The 18994-nt window shown below is 36.8% G+C and overlaps 4 protein-coding genes across 4 annotated transcripts in view; all 4 read right to left on the bottom strand.

Moving 5' to 3' along the window:
• LOC113826990 (shematrin-like protein 1) overlaps nt 1-376 on the bottom strand; it is a 711-nt gene extending 335 nt beyond the window's left edge. The window contains exons 1-2 of the mRNA XM_070117794.1: nt 365-376; nt 1-58 (exon numbers count right to left, since the gene is read on the bottom strand). The exon at nt 1-58 is cut by the window's left edge and continues 335 nt beyond it. Of these exons, the coding sequence (XP_069973895.1) occupies nt 1-58; nt 365-376 (70 nt within the window). The remainder of the gene's footprint in view (nt 59-364) is intronic.
• A 2118-nt stretch (nt 377-2494) lies between these two features.
• On the bottom strand, nt 2495-3330 carry LOC113826989 (uncharacterized). Its single transcript, XM_070118009.1, has 2 exons — nt 3203-3330; nt 2495-3028 (listed from the first exon to the last, which is right to left on the bottom strand). The coding sequence occupies exons 1-2, from the start codon at nt 3212-3214 to the stop codon at nt 2606-2608; spliced, it is 435 nt and encodes a 144-aa protein (XP_069974110.1). The 5' UTR covers nt 3215-3330; the 3' UTR covers nt 2495-2605.
• A 10249-nt stretch (nt 3331-13579) lies between these two features.
• On the bottom strand, nt 13580-14368 carry LOC138860328 (shematrin-like protein 1). Its single transcript, XM_070117670.1, has 2 exons — nt 14239-14368; nt 13580-14094 (listed from the first exon to the last, which is right to left on the bottom strand). Exons 1-2 carry the CDS (start codon nt 14248-14250, stop codon nt 13666-13668), a joined length of 441 nt encoding a protein of 146 aa, XP_069973771.1. The 5' UTR covers nt 14251-14368; the 3' UTR covers nt 13580-13665.
• Nucleotides 14369-15817: 1449 nt separating this feature from the next.
• Nucleotides 15818-16920, bottom strand: LOC113826987 (uncharacterized). Its single transcript, XM_070117792.1, has 3 exons — nt 16917-16920; nt 16544-16761; nt 15818-16373 (listed from the first exon to the last, which is right to left on the bottom strand). Exons 1-3 carry the CDS (start codon nt 16918-16920, stop codon nt 15945-15947), a joined length of 651 nt encoding a protein of 216 aa, XP_069973893.1. The 3' UTR covers nt 15818-15944.
• Nucleotides 16921-18994: the final 2074 nt, after the last annotated feature.

Genomic DNA, 18994 nt, shown 5'->3' with positions numbered 1-18994 from the left:
AGCCATAAGTCTGACCGTAGAAGGGGAGGCTCGGGTCGGCGTCCGCCTCGCTTCTCCACTGGAGAAAATTGCTAAATTAATAAGGATTTCATCTTGTTTCTTTTGTGATTGCAAGTGGACGACTGTCTGCAAGAGTTTTCTTCTTTTTTTTTTTTTTTTTTTTTTTTTTTTGTAAATTTACCACCTTTTATTTCAAGGTGGAACGGGTTAAAGTTTAACATTATTTGGGTTCCAGTTACACTAGCAGTATATAAGAATTTAAAATCGTCTAAAAATCCCAATTGGTGATGAAAAAGAAAAAGAAAAAAAAAAAGTTAAGATCCCATAAAGTAATACATAGTTAAGAATTATAGAAATTACTAACCAATGACTTCATGTTGCTTTTGCGATTGCCAGTGAGCGTGTGTGTCGGGGGAGGTCACCAAATTTCTTGGACTTGCAGGACGGCTGACCTCCGGAGGAATCGACGATGGGAGCGAATGACATAGTACGAAGAATTAAAAGCATTTTTGGCATACACGGATAAACGCACACATACATACACTCGCACATTAAAACAAACAAACAAAAAAAAATCAGATAAGTGTAGCCCACCATGTAAATTAAATTCGAGTCCCATAGATGCACACAAACACACATACGCACGTATGAACAAAGACATATATATGTGTAAATTTATATGTATACATATATATGTGTGTGTGTGTGTGTAAGTACACACGTATATTTGATATCTATATATTTTACATGAACGTATACATATGAATATGTATATTAAATATATAAATACATACACACATATATATAATAATAAAGAGAGAAAGAAAGATACATGGATATTTGTAAAAGAATATATGTATCCTCGTATATGTATATAAATACATATGCATACATAGCTATGTATGTGTGTATGTATATATATGTATATATGTATTATTTTTGTCTTTATGTATATATACATATATATACATTTAATATATAAACACACACACACACACACACACACACACACACACACACACACACACACACACACACACACACATATATATATATATATATATATATGTAAATAAATAAATGAATATATATATATATATATATATATATATATATATATATATATATATATACAGAAAGAGAGAGAGAGAGAGAGAGAGAGAGAGAGAGAGAGAGAGAGAGAGAGAGAGAGAGAGAGAGAGAGAGATGGATATTTATAAAAGTATATATGTATCCTTGTATGTGTATATACACACATATGCATACATGCATATATCTGTATGTATATATATGTGTGTGTGTATTTGTATGTATATGTATCTATGTACTGTTTTTGTCTTTATGGATATCTGCATGCATATATATATATATATATATATATATATATATATATATATATATATATATATATGTATATATATATATATATATATATATATATATATATATATATATACATATGAATGTGTATATATGTATTGCATATAACAGACGTATATGATATATCTATCATTCTATCTATCCCTATATACATATATAAATAATGTATGCATTATGCCTATATTACTTATGTGTTATGTATGATAATTATAATAATAACAGCTACAGAAAATAATTATGCTAAGAATAGAATAATTATAATAACGGTGATAAGAATACCAGTCACAACATTGCAATAACATCAAGAACAATAATAATAATAACAACGGAATAAGGATTACAAGATCATTATGAAGCGATGTTATTAATCCTGTAATGCTAAGTGTTTATGCTCGTGTGTGTAACCAACGTGTAAGGATTCTGCTTCTGCTTTTACACTTATTTATTTACTTTATTGACGAAGCTTCGACGGTTCACACCTTGCGTGCAGGTTGTCTGGTTTAGGATGCATTAAACATGCGTTGCCTTTGTTCTGTTCAATTTTATGAGGGTTCATATATCCCCTCACAGCAAAAAAAAAAAAAAAAAAAAAAAAAAAAAAAAAAAAAAAGAGAGAGAGAGAGAGAGAGAGAGAGAGAGAGAGAGAGAGAGAGAGAGAGAGAGAGAGAGAGAGAGAGAGAGAGAGAGAGAGAGAGAAAGAGAGAGAGAGAGAGAGAAGTTATGGCATTATAATGTTTGGTTTCTACTTTTAGATGTCAACTAATTGACAATTCTAGTCCCTTTCTTAAGAGTAAATCTTATTTGCTGTCTTGAGAGGCTATCCCAGATGTCTCAACGTAAAAACAGTGAATATGTATTTATTGCAGCTATGATCATGTTGATTGTTGTTATTACCATTCTTTATCATAATAAGCATTATTATGGTATAAAAAATGGTGTAAAAATGCTAATCACCATGAAGACGACGATGATTAAGAAGATGATTGTGAAAATAGTACGAATGAAGTGCTTATGATAATGACACTAACAAAGGTTGTGTAAACGAGGATGTGAATAGATTATGAGTAGGATCCACATGGTGTTAAAGAAAGTCCAAAGTTCACAGACTTTTTAATTGAGAAATGATCGTGGAGTCCACAAATTGTCTATTGCATCCCGATAACGAGTGGTGCAAAACGGAGTCTAGATCCATACGGCTAACGGTGACGTCACCAAGCGTTTTCCGTTAAAATCCGAAGCCTCTGCCGTAGCCGAGGCTGTAGGTGTAGGGATAGGCGTAGGAGACGACCGGAGCGGCGTGGGAGTAGGTGTAGGCGTGTGGGTGAACGACGGAGAGGTCTACTTCGGGCTGGGCCTGCCTTATGCGGAGGGCGCGGGCGTGGCTGTAGGTGTAAGGGTGAACGAAGCTATGGCCGACAGGGTAAGGGCGGACGTGATTGTACAGGACGACTGGCTCGTCGACGGCTTCGGGAAGAGGATCAGTGAACCTCTTGTTGACGATGAGTCCGTGAAGGTTCTGTGTTTGTGCGGAGCCGTAGTTTCGGTGGTAGCTACGAGAGCCGTAGTTGAGGGCGGGGACAGGTTCGGCGTCGCTCTCCAGGTACTCCATCGGAAGAGCGGAAGCAACGGCCGCCAGGAACAGAACCGCCTGTCCGGGAAATAAAGCGGCAAGGATTAACATCTGAGTTGCAGTGAAATTAGTCGGATATAAAAACGGAATATTATGTTACTGTTCTGAGAATCCCAACTATTGGTAAAATTTCAATAGACGTACATGAAAATAATACATAGTTGTAACTTTTAGTAACCAAAAATTACTTACCAAGAACTGCATGTCAGCTGCTTTTGTGATTGCCAGTCTGCGAATGTGTCCGGGCAAGTCGCCAATCTTCTTATATACGCGACCTCCGTCCTTGGACTTGCAGGATTACAAATCTCCGTTGGTATCGACGCTGGGAGCAAGGGAAAGTCGCCGTTAAGAAAGAATCATGAACAATTTTGGCACAGACGGATGAACACTCATACAAGCCCTCGCACATCTTGCAGACTTCAACAATTCACTAGATAACAAAAGAGGAGTAGAATAGAGTTTTATGGAAGTGTAGCCTCGTATGTAAATCAAATACGCACACACACACGCATACACACAGGCACACACATATTTGTATTGAATATCTAAATAATTTGTAAAAAAAACATACATGCATATCTGTACATTCATATACGTTTAATGTATACGTATCTATACATACACACAAACATAAAAGTGTATATATACATATACGTGTGTATATTTATACACATATGTATGTATATTATGATTGTGTCTTTATATGTGATTGTATGTACAGTTACGGACATATTCAACTAGCATACCCCTATGGTATGTGGACTGAATTCATTCTGGCAATACAGTCGTAGTATCCAGTATTCTGTTAATTGAATGCTCTTGTTTGCATGCAAGTTTGTAATTGGCGCCTGGTATTTCGCAAAAAATATTTAATGACAGCTAATATCAGCCATTAGAATTATGTTAAAATGGTTTGGAAAACTTTACAAAGTTTTGCCGAATACCAATATTATTACTGGAAATATGTAGCATTTTCCTTACAAAAGAACAAGATGGTATAACTGGAACCTTTAGCACAATCACGATAACCAAACATCGATAACAACATTTAATCTCCAATTGCTCTTAAACATTTTTTTTTTTTTAAGTTTTCGTTAATTCTATAAATGTAAAACAAATTATTTAAAGAAGGTGATACGCGAATCACATATGTATCATCTGTAAATGTATATCGTAAGGTTTTCTCCCCCCCCTATTCATTGTCTTTACGCGGCTTCCTTATGGAATTTATGAATGGCAAATTACCCGATTGATTCGTGGGTTGTTTGTGCATCCTCGAGTCACATTTAGCGATCTCTTAAGTATCAAGATTTGCAGAGACCATTAGGTCAATGATATCTGATAGGTCGTCAGAGATAACGTTGAGAGGAACTGTTTATTAGGCATATCCTATGTTGATATGTTTCGAAAACTGTAACGCTAAATAACATAGAATGTCATTCTCATCTCATTCTTTCTCTCTCTCTCTTTCGCTCTCTCTCTCTTTCTTTCTTTCGCTTCCTCTCTCTCTCGCTCTCTCTCCCGCTCTCTCTCTCTCTCTGTCTCGCTCTCTCTTTCTCGCTCTCTTTCTTTCTCTCACTCTCTCTCTCGCTCTCTCTCTCTCTTTCTATCTCTCTTTCCCTCTCTCGCTCTCGCTCTCTCTCTCTCTGTTTCCCTCTCTCTCTCTCTCTCTCTCTCTCTCTCTCTCTCTCTCTCTCTCTCTCTCTCTCTCTCTCTCTCTCTCTCTCTCTCTCTCTCTCTCTCTCTCTCTCTCTCTTTTCTAGTGAGAAATATATACAGAGAAGGAATGACCTAAACAACCGTGTCATTAAATATTACTAAACAAGCAACTATGACTTAAAAGACTTGTTTAGTCTTTAAGAGGAAAGGGAGAACACTATGGCTGTTAAAATTCCTCGAAACTCTGAATTTAGGAGAATCAAGATGTATGATTTTTTTTCTTTATGTCTTACAGAATGTGTAATAAATGTTGTGCCTAGCGAATTCAATCCAATATATCTGAATTTCGCTCGAAATTACTATTTGGACTGTTATAGTATTTTTCAGTTATAAAAAAGCAACAAGGTGAGCGATGGCTTGGCAGTGCCGTGCCGAAGAATGCCGTACAGTGCCGTCTGAAAAGCAGAGGAAGCCTCGAAATGGAAAGCAAAATCGGCAATGCAAGTGCACCCTTACAACGAGACTATATATGTATATATGTATATGTATGTTTATATAGATATGGACATAAAAATATACAAATATATTCATATTGAAGTTGGAGAAACGAAACATTTCGAATATCTTTTCACATTAAATGAAAATCAGTTTGTGTCTTTCGTAAGTTATATTGTTTACTTTTATAATCTAAACATATCATACTTATCTACACATCGTGAATAGCTTTACTTATTGTTTTTATTAAAAACACGTTTACTGTCTCATTTATTATACTGTATGTGGCAATTGTCATATCTATGAACTGTTGTTTTCAGAGACAACTATTAAAGTTAAATGTCAGTTTATTAAGTGTTTTGATTAAGTGTTGTGATATATTAATATAATTTCCTCGTTCGGATTTCCTTCTTATTGTAGATAATTGTAAAATTATATGCTTTTTTATGTATTATTTATAGTAATGATAACAATGACAATAGAAAATATTACAAAAATTAAATAATTAAATAATAATGATAAGAATGCCGAAATAGTAACATAAACTAATGAATATAACAACTAAATAATGACCACTGGATCATTATATTGCACGACGCTATTCACCGTGTAATGCACTAATTACTCGGTGGGCGTTGGAGGGCTCACACCTTGCCTTGCGCTATCTGTTGTAGGATGTATTAAATCTTATTTGTCTTTGCTCTGCTTGATGATTGATTTACAAGAAAAATAATCATAAATGCTTTTCAAAAGAGAAGAAAAGAAAAAAAGTATATATATCGATTGATCATTCGCAGAGTAATGATCAATTTCTGCTTGTAAAAGGCACCGAATTGACAGTTTCAATCCCTTTTTATAAAGAGGAAAATTGGTTTGCAGACGAAAGAAGCTGTAGCAGATGCGTCTGGATGTAAAAATAGTGAGTAGGTAGTTATTGTAGTTATGATTATGTTGATTGTTATCATTACCATTCAATAGTATCATACACATTACTATGGTATCATTAAAAATATGATTAACACTGCTATTCCAGAATGGCGAGATAACAATGCTAACCATCGTTTATGGAGGCAACGATAATTAACATGATACTGATGATACGAATGTATAAGATACTGATAATAATGTCGAGTAAGGGCGGTAGTGATTGTACAAGATGGAAGGATCGGCGTAGGCATCGGGTTCAGGAGCAGCGGAGTTCTTGTGGAGGGCGTGGGCGTGGCTGTAGGGATAGCCGTAGCCTCGGTAGTAGCTAGGGTAGCCATAAGTCTGACCGTAGAAGGGGAGGCTAGGGTCGGCGTCCGCCTCTCGCTTCTCCACTGGAGAAGCGCAAGCAAGGGCCACCAGAAGCACCACCGCCTGTTCAGGAAATATAAACTGAGGTTTAACACTAAGTTGCAGTAAAAGTAGCAGTATTTAGTGATCCAAAATTAAGTTATTCTACGATCCTCAATTACAGATAATTTATTTTGTAGAGATGCTCTAAAAGTCTTACATAGTTGTAATCTTCATACTAAAATGTACTAACCAAGACTTTTATCTTATTGCTTTTGTGTTTGCCGATCTGCGAATGTGTTTGAAAGTCACTCCGCTTCTTTTATAGGAAACTTCTGGCCTTTCCCTTGCAGGATGACTGAACTCTGAGAGATTCGAAGTTGGGAGCAAGGGAAATAGTGGGAATTCCACGTTAAGAAACAATTATGATAGATTGTGCCACATGCTGATAACGCAACCAAATATTGTCGCATAGATATAAACATCTTATAAACTTCAGAAATTCAATTAATTCTGGATGATAAATGAATAAACAAATAGAAAAAAACTAAGTGTAGCCTAACATTAAATATTAAATACCCGTTTGCTATTTACACACACGCGCGCGCGCATGCTGATGCATAGAATATTTATGTCTATTATATAAACGTAGATATATGAATATATGTATATATATGCATGTGTATATGCATATGTATACTTACATGTATAGATATGTATGTATTTATATGTATGCTTACATGTATATATATGCATATGTATGCTTTCTCTCTCTCTCTCTCTCTCTCTCTCTCGCTCTCTCTCTCTCTCTCTCTCTCTCTCTCTCTCTCTCTCTCTATATATATATATATATATATATATATATATATATATACATATATATATATATATATATATATTCATATGTATACTTGTATATATAAGCACACACAAATATTCTTATATATATGTATATATACATATGTTTTTACATACATACACGCATACACACATGTGTATTTACACTGTCAAATTTTTATCAAAGTCTTTTCTTTCTCATCAATATATATGTCAAAGTATATATATGCATATGTATATGCATATGTATACTTACATGTATATATATGTATTTATATGTATGCTTACATGTATATATATACATATGTATGCTAACTCTCTCTCTCTCCCTCTCTCTTTCTCTCTCTCTATATATATATACATACATACATACATATATATATATATATATATATATATATATATACATATATATATATTCATATGTATACTTGTATATATAAGCACACACAAATATTCTTATATATATGTATATATACATGTTTTTACATACATACACGCATACACACATGTGTATATACACAGTCAAATTCTTATCAAAGTCTTTTCTTTCTTATCAATATATATGTCAAAGTCTGATACATCCATTAAGAATTTCTGTCTTTATTTATTTACGATTTTAGATTTTTTTATGCATATATTTGTATTCCCGGTTTCTTTCTTGACAAGAACTGACAATTTTATTTGTATATTCACATAAAGATATTCATTGAATTAGTTCTAAGCATAATTTAATTTAAGTTTCTTATATTTCATTGTTTCGTTTCCCATTGTCAGTTTAGATTCTCATGTTAATTGTTTTTATTTTTAAAGGGATAGACACAGGGAGAGTAACATCAGTTTTATTTATTTCCGTAAATAGTCATGTTATAGATAATGAAATTGCGAGAATGTTCTCCTGCCGGAACGTAATTCTGTGGCTAATGTTCACTTACTCACGTATTTTACTTTTGAAACTGTATGAGGTTGAGGTTTATGGAGATATTGAAATTGCCATGGCGGCGATGCGACCTGCAGATCGCCGATTAGTAGCGATTTTCTAAAATCTTCGTTCGCAGCTCAGGTTGCTACCTCTTGCTTCCGTGAGTGAGTGAGTGAGGGAGGGAGCATGGCAGGAATAACCAAGAGTTGCCACATGTCGCTTGGGTTTCCATGGCAACCAGTAATTGTCAGGTGTTCCTATTTATTTTTATTAGTATTTTCATTATACGAAAATGAATACCTGGACATATACATACACACACATCTATAATGTATATAGGCTTGTGTGCATACATATATAGATATATATAGTTGTGTGTAGGTATACATACATGTATATGTATTCATTTATTTATAGATAGTTATATATCGGTGTGATTTAAGTGTCTTTAAGTGTATGCATACATAATTTATGTATGTGCTTCATATGTAATGTAAATACATTTATGCATATATATATGTATATATATATATATATATATATATATATATATATATATATATATATATATATATATATGTGTCTATATTATATGTAGGATATTACATACATATACATAGACACACACACACACACACACACACACACACACACACACACACACACACACACACATATATATATATATATATATATATATATATATATATATATATACATGCATAAAGTATATTTATATATTTATACATATATATATATATATATATATATATATATATATATATATACAATATAAGTAAGGATAAAGAAAAACAATTATATAAGGTAAATTAATTGGTTGATAATTTTGATATTTAATTATTACTTTTAAATAATTTCAGCAGATTGACAATTTCAATCCCTTGTTCACTATCTCTACAGGGTGTTCGATCTGTGTCTGAATGTAAAAACAGTGAACTGGTAGTTGTTTTATGTTCATTGCTACTAATACTCTTGTGTTACAATACACATCACGCTTTTATTGAGAATAATCAGCAAGAAGCAATGTTAATGTTTCTTCTTTTTTGTAAATTTACCACCTTTTATTTCAAGGTGGAACGGGTTTCGCTTACGCTTACGTTTGTTGTCACTTTACGAATAGTGATTCTTTTGGAAAGGATATTCATATTTTCTTTATGTTGGAGATGAAGCAAAGCTCCATCTCTGAAGGTGGTGTCAACCTTGGCCGGAAGACCAGCCTTTGGTGGTGGACATCAGCAACAGTGACATCTTTTGTCCCTGACATCGGTAGTCGCCATCCGTCCCAACGATCCAAGGCGAGATCGCCATTCCCAGAGGCTGCGTCCTCCAGCTACTTGAGATGGGTGCCGGACGCCACCCGCTCACGACGATCACGAGACCCTCGCAGACGTCCTCTTCTCCTCTTGTCGGAGATCCGCCGACATTCACACCGAGGCCAACCTGCAGGCGTAGCTGAAGTGGCTGCAAGGTCCGTGGCAGACACCCCAACTGCCCCGACGTCGGGTCGTTGGCGCCTCGTACCAACCGGGAAAGTGGCCAGCCTCGGTTATACTAGCCGGGGCTCCCCAACTCGAAGAGAAGGGGGTGAAGAAGGCGCCGCAGAAGGTCCTGCTCCCGGACCGCCGACCAGAAGGCAGCATCAGCAAGAGCCCCAAGAGAGCCGGGACACACTGCCCAGGACCAGCGAAGCGCCCCGTCATGCAGGAGAATCGGGAGCGACTCGTCCCCCGGCGACCGCAGGCGACATCGAAGGAACGAGGAAAAGAGAAACGAACGAAGCGGCTCTTCTTGAAAAGGTCGAAAGTAAGCAGTCGTCGTTGGTGGGGCAGCTCGCGCGAGAGCTGAGTGGAGCACAATGGAGAGGAAGCCGGGAGAGATGTTACCGCTGCGGCCGCCGGGAGAAGAGTGAAGATAAATTCAGTTAGATTTGCGAAGACTAGCTTCGCCCGGGCCTTTTCTCCAGAGTGGCCCGGCCGGTGTCAGCTATTGCTAGTTGACGTGTTTTCTTTGAACTGTATTTTTACTAGCCCGGCGGCTGTGGTGGGTGGTCCCTGTCTCAGAAACTGTGTCCATAATTCTGCAAGTAATGTAACAGGGTGGCGTTAGGCTCGCCGCAATACTTGCATTCCCTGACAACCACCTCATCAATAATTTACCAAGCGCATGGGTAACTAGTCTTAATCTGTGCAGTGTGACTTCGGTACCTCTTTTTATATCTCCTTTGGCTTGGTTTAACGATCATGTAAGTTGGGAGCATGCCCCTGCCCTTTTCGGCTAGGCTGTCAGCAAGCTCATTCCCTTTGGATGCCAATGTGGCTTTGGACCAAGTTTATGATTATTCTTCTACCATGATCAAGGATTCTTTGGGCTATGGTGAGTACAGATGTCAGGTAGATGTCTTGGGGCATACTATGCCGTAGACTGTAAATGGTTGATCTAGAGTCTGTATGTATGACCACGTGTCCATCCCTTAGGGACGCGTATATCAGGGCTTCGATGATCGCGACCGTTTCAGCCTGAGGCATTGTCAGTGACCCTAATGGATGTTGTGGTTTCCCACTGCGCCTGCAGTGTGGTTTATGGGATCCACGGATTCTGTCCTCTCTGTCTGTCTGTCGGGGTACCTGCAAGACCTTGGAAAGGAACTGGGCTGCCATTAAATCAATTCGGGTGTCCAGGGCTGCCTCATTTTGTACTGTTTCCAGATTTTCTTTAAATGTGCTGGAAACAATGAGGGCGATGGAAGCGTAGTCAACAATAGGATGGACAGCATGCACATAGAATGAACTTAGTACCCTGTGTCCCGCTCCTATGTGTCTCCCGGTCATTACTTTCATGACTTTCCCTTGGTTCCCTCAAGCAGGTATTGCATATCTTTTTTGAAAGTGAGTGTGTGGCCTGTCCATACACCAAGGTATAGGTAGTCCTTCACCCATTTCAGATCCATGCCCTGAACAGTGAGCTTTTTGTATTTGACATTAGTTCTCAGTTCCATAGCTTTTGATTTTGCTGCCGAGATTTTTAGACCTGTCCTACAACACTCTTCAGACACCAGAGTCAGACAGCGCTGAGTTCTAGTTAGGCAGTGGTTGCCAGAGGCTATGGTTGCCAGATCATCTGCATAAGAGATGATCCTGCATCCCTCTGGCAGGTGAATGTTGAGTATATTAGACATGAGGGTATTGAACAGAGCAGGACTGAGAAGCCCACCCTGAGGCGTTCCATTCTCAAGTGGCATGTGCTGAGGTAGGTGACCTTAAAATCTGCTGTTCATCTGCTGTTCTGCCTTTGAAACAGTCCAGCTGTCCAGGCCAAAGAGTGAAGAGTCACCACTTCTTTTATAAGGAACTTCCGCCCTTGGACCTACAAGATGACTAGCCTCCGAAGGAATCGATGTTGGGAGTGAAGAATACAGTATGAATTCCCCGCTCAGAGGAATTACAAGCAATTTTGACACATACGGACAAGTATATGCAGACATGAATATCTCATATACTTCAATTCATACTAGATGATAAGGCAACAGCATTTTTTTCTTGAATAGCGGGCCCGCCGACATTTATTTACAAGAAAAAAAAAATCTTTAAATTTCTCGCCGATATTGTGACGTCCGCGAAAGAAATAGCAAACAAATAAATGCAAATCAAATTATTCATTATGTATGGTATTGTATCTCTCATCCCCAAAACAAAAATGAAATATGTTTCGTCAAGCCATGTCTATTGCCTATCGTGTCCATGGTCGGTGGTCGCTTCTCATCTGCACTGGTGTGTTTCGCAATATTTCGCAACACACATTCAAACATCAAAACAAAAATGGCTATGGCGAATGGTGCGCAATATACCAAAGTACATATAAGAGTTTTTTTTGTTTTCTCTCTCTCGCTCTCTCTCTCGCTCTCTCTCTCTCTCTCTCTCTCTCTCTCTCTCTCTCTCTCTCTCTCTCTCTCTCTCTCTCTCTCTTTTTAATATTGTTGATTTCTATTTCCCAAATCATAAATTCTGGTTGAAAGAATTCTTTGTCTGTTCTAGGAAGACAGACTTGTACTTCCTCCAGTTGGGGCTGTAACTGAAACATTCCTTTACTTCTGATCTTTGGAAGGTAGGAGGAACGTCTAATTTTGGTGCTGGGTATTTTTCCCTCCCGCCGAAATTTCATCATCGCCATTAAAAAAAAAAAAAAAACAAAAAACACTTATGTGGCCTAAGCATAGTATTCAAAAAATAGTTTTAAGCAAGTGTAGCCTAACACGCACACATGCACACACGAAAATAAACGCAATTATTAAATATCTATATTATATAAAGGTAGATGTACATGCATATATATATCCATATGTATAATTAAATATATATACATATAAGTATACACAGACACATATACACGCACATATACACACGCATACAGGCACACACACATATATATGCACATCCATATATATATATATATATATATATATATATATACATATACATATATATATATATATATATATATATATATACATATCTATGTATATATACATAGGTGTATATGTATACATATAAATATACTGTGTTTATATGTTTGTATATATAATACAATATATATATTATGTGTATACATACACATTATACATAAATAACGTATATGTATATGTTTATATATATATAAATTACAATAGGAACCATGACTATACTAACAAAATGACAGCTAAATAAGGGCTACACGATCATTTTATTGCACAATATTATCGTTCGCCTTAATGTCGTTCTCATATTCATGTATTAAGCCAGCGTTTAGGGATTACCTCCGAGACCCCGTTAATATGAACGAGCTAAACAACTTTTGCTCTTTGGTCGATTTGTTTTGATGATTCTTCGATGGCTCACACCTCTTATGCTTGTGTTGTATGCGTTAAATAGATGCTGCTTTTGTCATAGTTCATTTTTTGTCATCCATAGTTCATGTAAGTAAAGAAAGAAAGAAAGAAAAAAAAGGTTGGTTGGTCATTTTAAAATTTAATTTCTACTTTTAGATTTCAGCAAAATGACAATTTCAATCCCAATCCTAAAAGAATAAAACTTGTTCGCTATCTTTACACGCTATTCCATCTGTCTGAATGTAAAATAGTGAACAGGTCGTTCTGATAAATTGATTGTTAAATACTATTATTATGGTATTTACATTACAATGGTATTAAGAACAACAAGCAAGAATGTTGGAGTAACGATGCTAACACTAACCATGAAGACAAAGATCATTAGAAGAATAGTAGTAACAATAGTCCTGATAATGTTTATCAGAATGCCTAGCAAAGTTAACGTTAATTAGAATATAAATAAATAGTAATCAAAATACACAGGATATTAATGAAAATGGACAGTTCATAGATTCTTCATTAGGGAGAAACATTCGTGGAGTCCATAATCATACTGATAGCGGTAACGTCACCAAGTGTTTTCCGTTAATATCCATAGCCCCTGCGGTAGCCATAGCCGTAGGTGTAGGGATAGCCGTAGGAGACGACAGGAGCGGCGTGGGTGTAGGAGTAAGTGTGCGGGTGAACAACGGAGGCGTCAGCTTCTGGTTCGGCCGACCTCTTGTGGAGGGCGTGGGCGTGGCTGTAGGGATAGCCGTAGGTGTAAGGGCGAACGTAGCCATAACCTGCAGAGTAAGGGCGGTAGTGATTGTACAGGAGGGAAGGATCAGCATCGGGTTCAGGATCAGCCGACCTCTTGTGGAGGGCGTGGGAGTAGCTGTATGGGTAGCCGTAGCCTCGGTAGTAGCTAGGGTAGCCATAAGTCTGACCGTAGATGGGGAGGCTAGGGTCGGCGTCCGCCTCCCGCTTCTCCACTGGAGAAGCGCAAGCAAGGGCCGCTAGGAGCACTACCGCCTGTTAAGCAAATAAAGCTGAAGTTTAACATTGAGTCATGGTAAAAACTAGCAGTATATACAAACCCAAAATCAAGACCAGGAATTACAGGTAAAATGTCTGCAAATACATAGTTTGAGCCAAAAGTAAACAAAAATTACCAACCAAGAATTTCATGTTGCTGCTTTTGGGATTGCCAGTGGACGACTGTGTCTGCAAGAGTCACTCCACTTCTTATAAAGGAAGCTTCCGTCCTTGGACTTGCAGGATGATTAGTCTCCGAAGGAATCGATGTTGGGAGCGAAGAACACAGCGCGAATTCCTCGGTTAGAGGGATGACAAGCAATTTCGTCACATACGGATAAACACGCGGACATACGCTCGCAGACATAAATATCCTATGTGATTTAATTAACACGATGATAAGTATATTAACAAATAATGAAAAAATAGTTTTAAGTGAGCGTAGCCTGACACACGAACGTATGCACACACAAAAATAAACGTGCATTTTAGATATGTTATGTAAAGGTAGAAATATATGTATATGTAAATTACATAAGTGTTTGCACAGGCACACACTCATAGACGTATACACACACAAACACACATATAGACACATGCATACACGCACAGAAACGCACACACACACACACACACACACACACACACACACACACACACACATATATATATATGCATGTACATATATATATATATATATATATATATATATATATATATATATATATTATATATATATATTTGTGTATACACACCTATATATGTATTTATACATAGGTGTATATGAATGCATATAGATATATTTTATGTGGCTATGTATGTTTGATGTATATGATATAATATATATATATATATATATATATATATATATATATATATATATATATGCACTGTATATACGTACACATATATACATGTATAAAGTATGTATATGTTTACATACATATTAACTATGATAATAGCAATAAAAATATAACAATAAGATGATTATCATAATGATAACAGTAATAACAATAGGAACCATAACAAAAATAACGGAATGACAACTGAATAAGGACTACATGATCATGATTGCACAATATTAATGTTCGTGGAATGATGCTTTTATATTCATGTATTCAGCCAGCGTTTAAGGATTACCCCCCGCCCCCGAGACCCCGATAATATGAACGAGTTAAATTTTTGCTCCTTGGTCGATTTACTTGGACGAATCTTCGACGGCTCACACCTCTTATGCTTGTGTTGTATGCGTTAAATAGATGTTGCCTTTGTCTGATGATCTTTTATACTGGTTCATGTAAGTCTTCTTTTAAAAAGTCATTGATTGGTTGCTGTAATATTCGATCATCACTTAGATTTAAGCAAATTTCAATCCCTGTCATAAAAGAGTAAAACTTGTTCGCTATCTTTACAGGCTGTTCCATCTGTCTGAATGTAAAAACTGAGCAGGTCGTTATTATCGTTCTGATAAATTGATTGTTATAAATACCATCATTATGGTTTTATTATCATTACAGTGGTATTGTTAAGAATAACTGGAGTAACTATGCTAATACTAACCATGAAAACAACGATGATCAAAATGATAGTAATGATAGTATAGATGATAATGTGAATGGTAATAATGGCAATGCTAAAAAGAATGGCTAACAAAGTTAATGCTAATTAAAATATAAATGAATAATAATCACAATACACATGGTATTAATGAAAGTAGATAGTTTATATATTCTTTATTAGGGAAAACTGTTCGTGAAATCCACAAACATTTCTTGCATCCTGGTAAGTGATGCAAGAACGAACTCTAGATCCATACTGATAGCGGTTACGTCACCAAGTGCTTTCCGTTAATATCCATAGCCCCTGCGGTAGCCATAGCCGTAGGTGTAGGGATAGCCGTAGGAGACGACAGGAGCGGCGTGGGTGTAGGAGTAAGTGTGCGGGTGAACAACGGAGGCGTCAGCTTCTGGTTCGGCCGACCTCTTGTGGAGGGCGTGGGCGTGGCTGTAGGGATAGCCGTAGGTGTAAGGGCGAACGTAGCCATAACCTGCAGAGTAAGGGCGGTAGTGATTGTACAGGAGGGAAGGATCAGCATCGGGTTCAGGATCAGCCGACCTCTTGTGGAGGGCGTGGGAGTAGCTGTATGGGTAGCCGTAGCCTCGGTAGTAGCTAGGGTAGCCATAAGTCTGACCGTAGAAGGGGAGGCTAGGGTCGGCGTCCGCCTCTCGCTTCTCCACTGGAGAAGCGCAAGCAAGGGCCGCCAGAAGCACTACCGCCTGTTTAGGAAACAAAGCAGTAAAGATTAACATATTAGTTACAGTAAAACTAGTTGGATGTACAAATCGAATACCAAGTTATTGTTCTAAGAATCCTAACTATTTGTAAAATCTAAGCAGACATACTTTAAAATAATACACGGTTGTAACTTTAAGCAAAAATGACTGACCAAGAACTGCATGTCAGCTGCTTTTGTGATTGCCTGTCTGCGAATGTGTCTGTTGAAATCGTCAGACTTCTTATATGCGGGACTTCCGTCCTTGGACTTGCAGGATGACTGAATTCCGAAGGTATCGACGCCGAGAGCAAAGAAAAGTCGCCCGTAAGGAAGTATGAGCAATTCTAGCACACCGACGGATAAACACGCACATACATGCACTCGCACATCTACGAATATTTTGTACACTTTAACAATTCACAAAAAAAAAAAAAAAAAGTTTCACGCACACAGGAACACATACTTGTACTGAATAGCTCAACATTTCATATACACGTACATTTATATGCTTAATATATACATACGTATACAAATATAACCAAACACATGTGTAGATATAAGGATATATGTGATATTTCCAACTGCCACCTCCCGATAGTGCGTGAACAGATTTTTTTTTTTTGGCAATACATTCGTAGTCTCCAGTATTCAGTGACTTAAATGCTCTTGCTTGTATGGAGGAATGCTGCAATTGGCGCCTGGTATTTCGCTAATATATTTATTGGCAACTAATATCAGCCATTAGAATCATGTTAAAAAGGTTTGGAAACATTATAAAGTTTTGCCGAATACCAAGATTATTGCTCGAAATATGTGGTGTTTTTCTTAATAATAATAATAATAATAAAATGGAAATGGTATACCTAGAACCTTTAGCACAATCACGATAGCCAAACATCGATGACAACATTTAATCTCCAATTATTCTTGAAAAGTTTTCGTTAATTCTGTAAACGTAAAACACGTTATTTAAAGAAGGTGATATTCGAATCACACGTATCATCTGTAAATGTAAATCGTAAGGTTTTCTCACCCGATTCATTGTCTTTGCGCGGCTTCCTTATGGAATTCATGAATGGCAAATTACCCAGTTGCTTGGTGGGTTGTTATGCAAACTCGAGTCACATTTAGTGATCCCTTAAGTATCAAGATTTGCAGAGAACATAAGGTCAGAAATTTCTGACAGGTCGTCAGAGATAGCCTCGAGGGGGACTGTTTATGAGGCATATCCCAAGTCGATAGTCATGTCTCAAAATCTGTAACACTTAAAAACATAAAATATCATTCTCATGTATCCATTAAACATAAACACACACTCTCTCTCCTAGAGCAAAATATATACAGCGAAGGAACGTCCTGAATAACCAAGTGCCATTGAAGATTCTTAAACAAGCAACTATGGCTTAAAAGACTTGTTTAGTCTTTAAGAGGAAGGGGAGAACACTATGGCTGTTAAAACTCCTCGAAACTCTGAGTTTAGGAGAAGCAAGATGTATGATTTATTTATATATATATTTATTATTATTATTATTATTATTATTTTAGTCTTACGGAATATGTAGTAAATGCTATGTATAGCAAATCCAAACAATATTTGTTTTCGCTCGAAATGAATATTTGGCCTGTTATAATACTTGCAATTATAAAGATACAACAAATTGAGTTGTGGAAACCTTGCAGTGCCTGAAAGTCTGAAATGCAGAGGAAGACTCGAAATGAAATTGCACTCTTGTAAGATAGTATGTATATGTATGTTTGTATAGATATGATTATAGATGCACAGCTACGCATAGCAATATACGAGTTCTACTTTTAAGTGGCAGCGAATTTACAGTTTCAGTCCCTTTATAAAGAGTAAGATTTGTTTGCAGTCCATAGAAGCTGCAACAGATGCGTCTGAATGTAAACACAGTGAGCAGGTAGTTATTGTAGTTATGATGATGGTGATTGTTATCATTACCATCCGATACTATTATACGCATTACTATGGTATTATCAAGAAATGATTAACACTGCTATTCTAAGAATGGTGAAATAAAACTGCAAATGATATACATGGAGACAATGATGATTAGCATGAGGGTGCTGATACGGGGAAATACAATGCTAACGATAATGACAATAGCAAAAGTAATGTAAGTGAGGAAGTGAATGAATGTGGATGATTACACTATACATGGATTTAATGAAAGTGGAAAAGGTCGTTGATTCTTTATTGGCGAGAAATGTTTGTGAAGTCGAAAAGAATCTTATGCATCCTGGCAACAAGTGATGCAAGAACGATGTTAATATCCATAATCCCTACGGTAGCCATAGCCGTAGGCGTAGGGGTATCCGTAGGTGGCGAGTCTAATAAAAGTGTGCTAGAAATGATCATTAACATTAACAATCATCATGAAACTAGAACATATTATTGGTATACTCCTGTCGTCTCCTACGGCTATCCCTACACCTACGGCTATGGCTATCCCAGGGGCTATGGATATTAACTCTGAAGACACTTCGTCACTTGCTACCAGTAATAGCATAGATCTTGACTTCCTTTTTGCATCACTTGTTGCCAGGATGCAAGAAATGATTTTCGAAATAAAGTACCAATGAATTCTCCATTTTTTATTTGGA

The sequence above is a fragment of the Penaeus vannamei genome, chromosome 41 (assembly GCF_042767895.1).
Source record: "Penaeus vannamei isolate JL-2024 chromosome 41, ASM4276789v1, whole genome shotgun sequence".
Lineage (NCBI taxonomy): Eukaryota > Metazoa > Arthropoda > Malacostraca > Decapoda > Penaeidae > Penaeus > Penaeus vannamei.
Note: the sequence above shows the minus strand (reverse complement) of the source record. Positions and strands in the feature narration are given on the sequence as shown.

Coding starts and splice junctions, on each gene's coding strand:
- LOC113826987 (XM_070117792.1), bottom strand. Junction 16,374..16,543: donor CAGCTGACATGCAGTTCTTG/GTCAGTCATTTT, acceptor TTTCCTAAACAG/GCGGTAGTGCTTCTGGCGGC.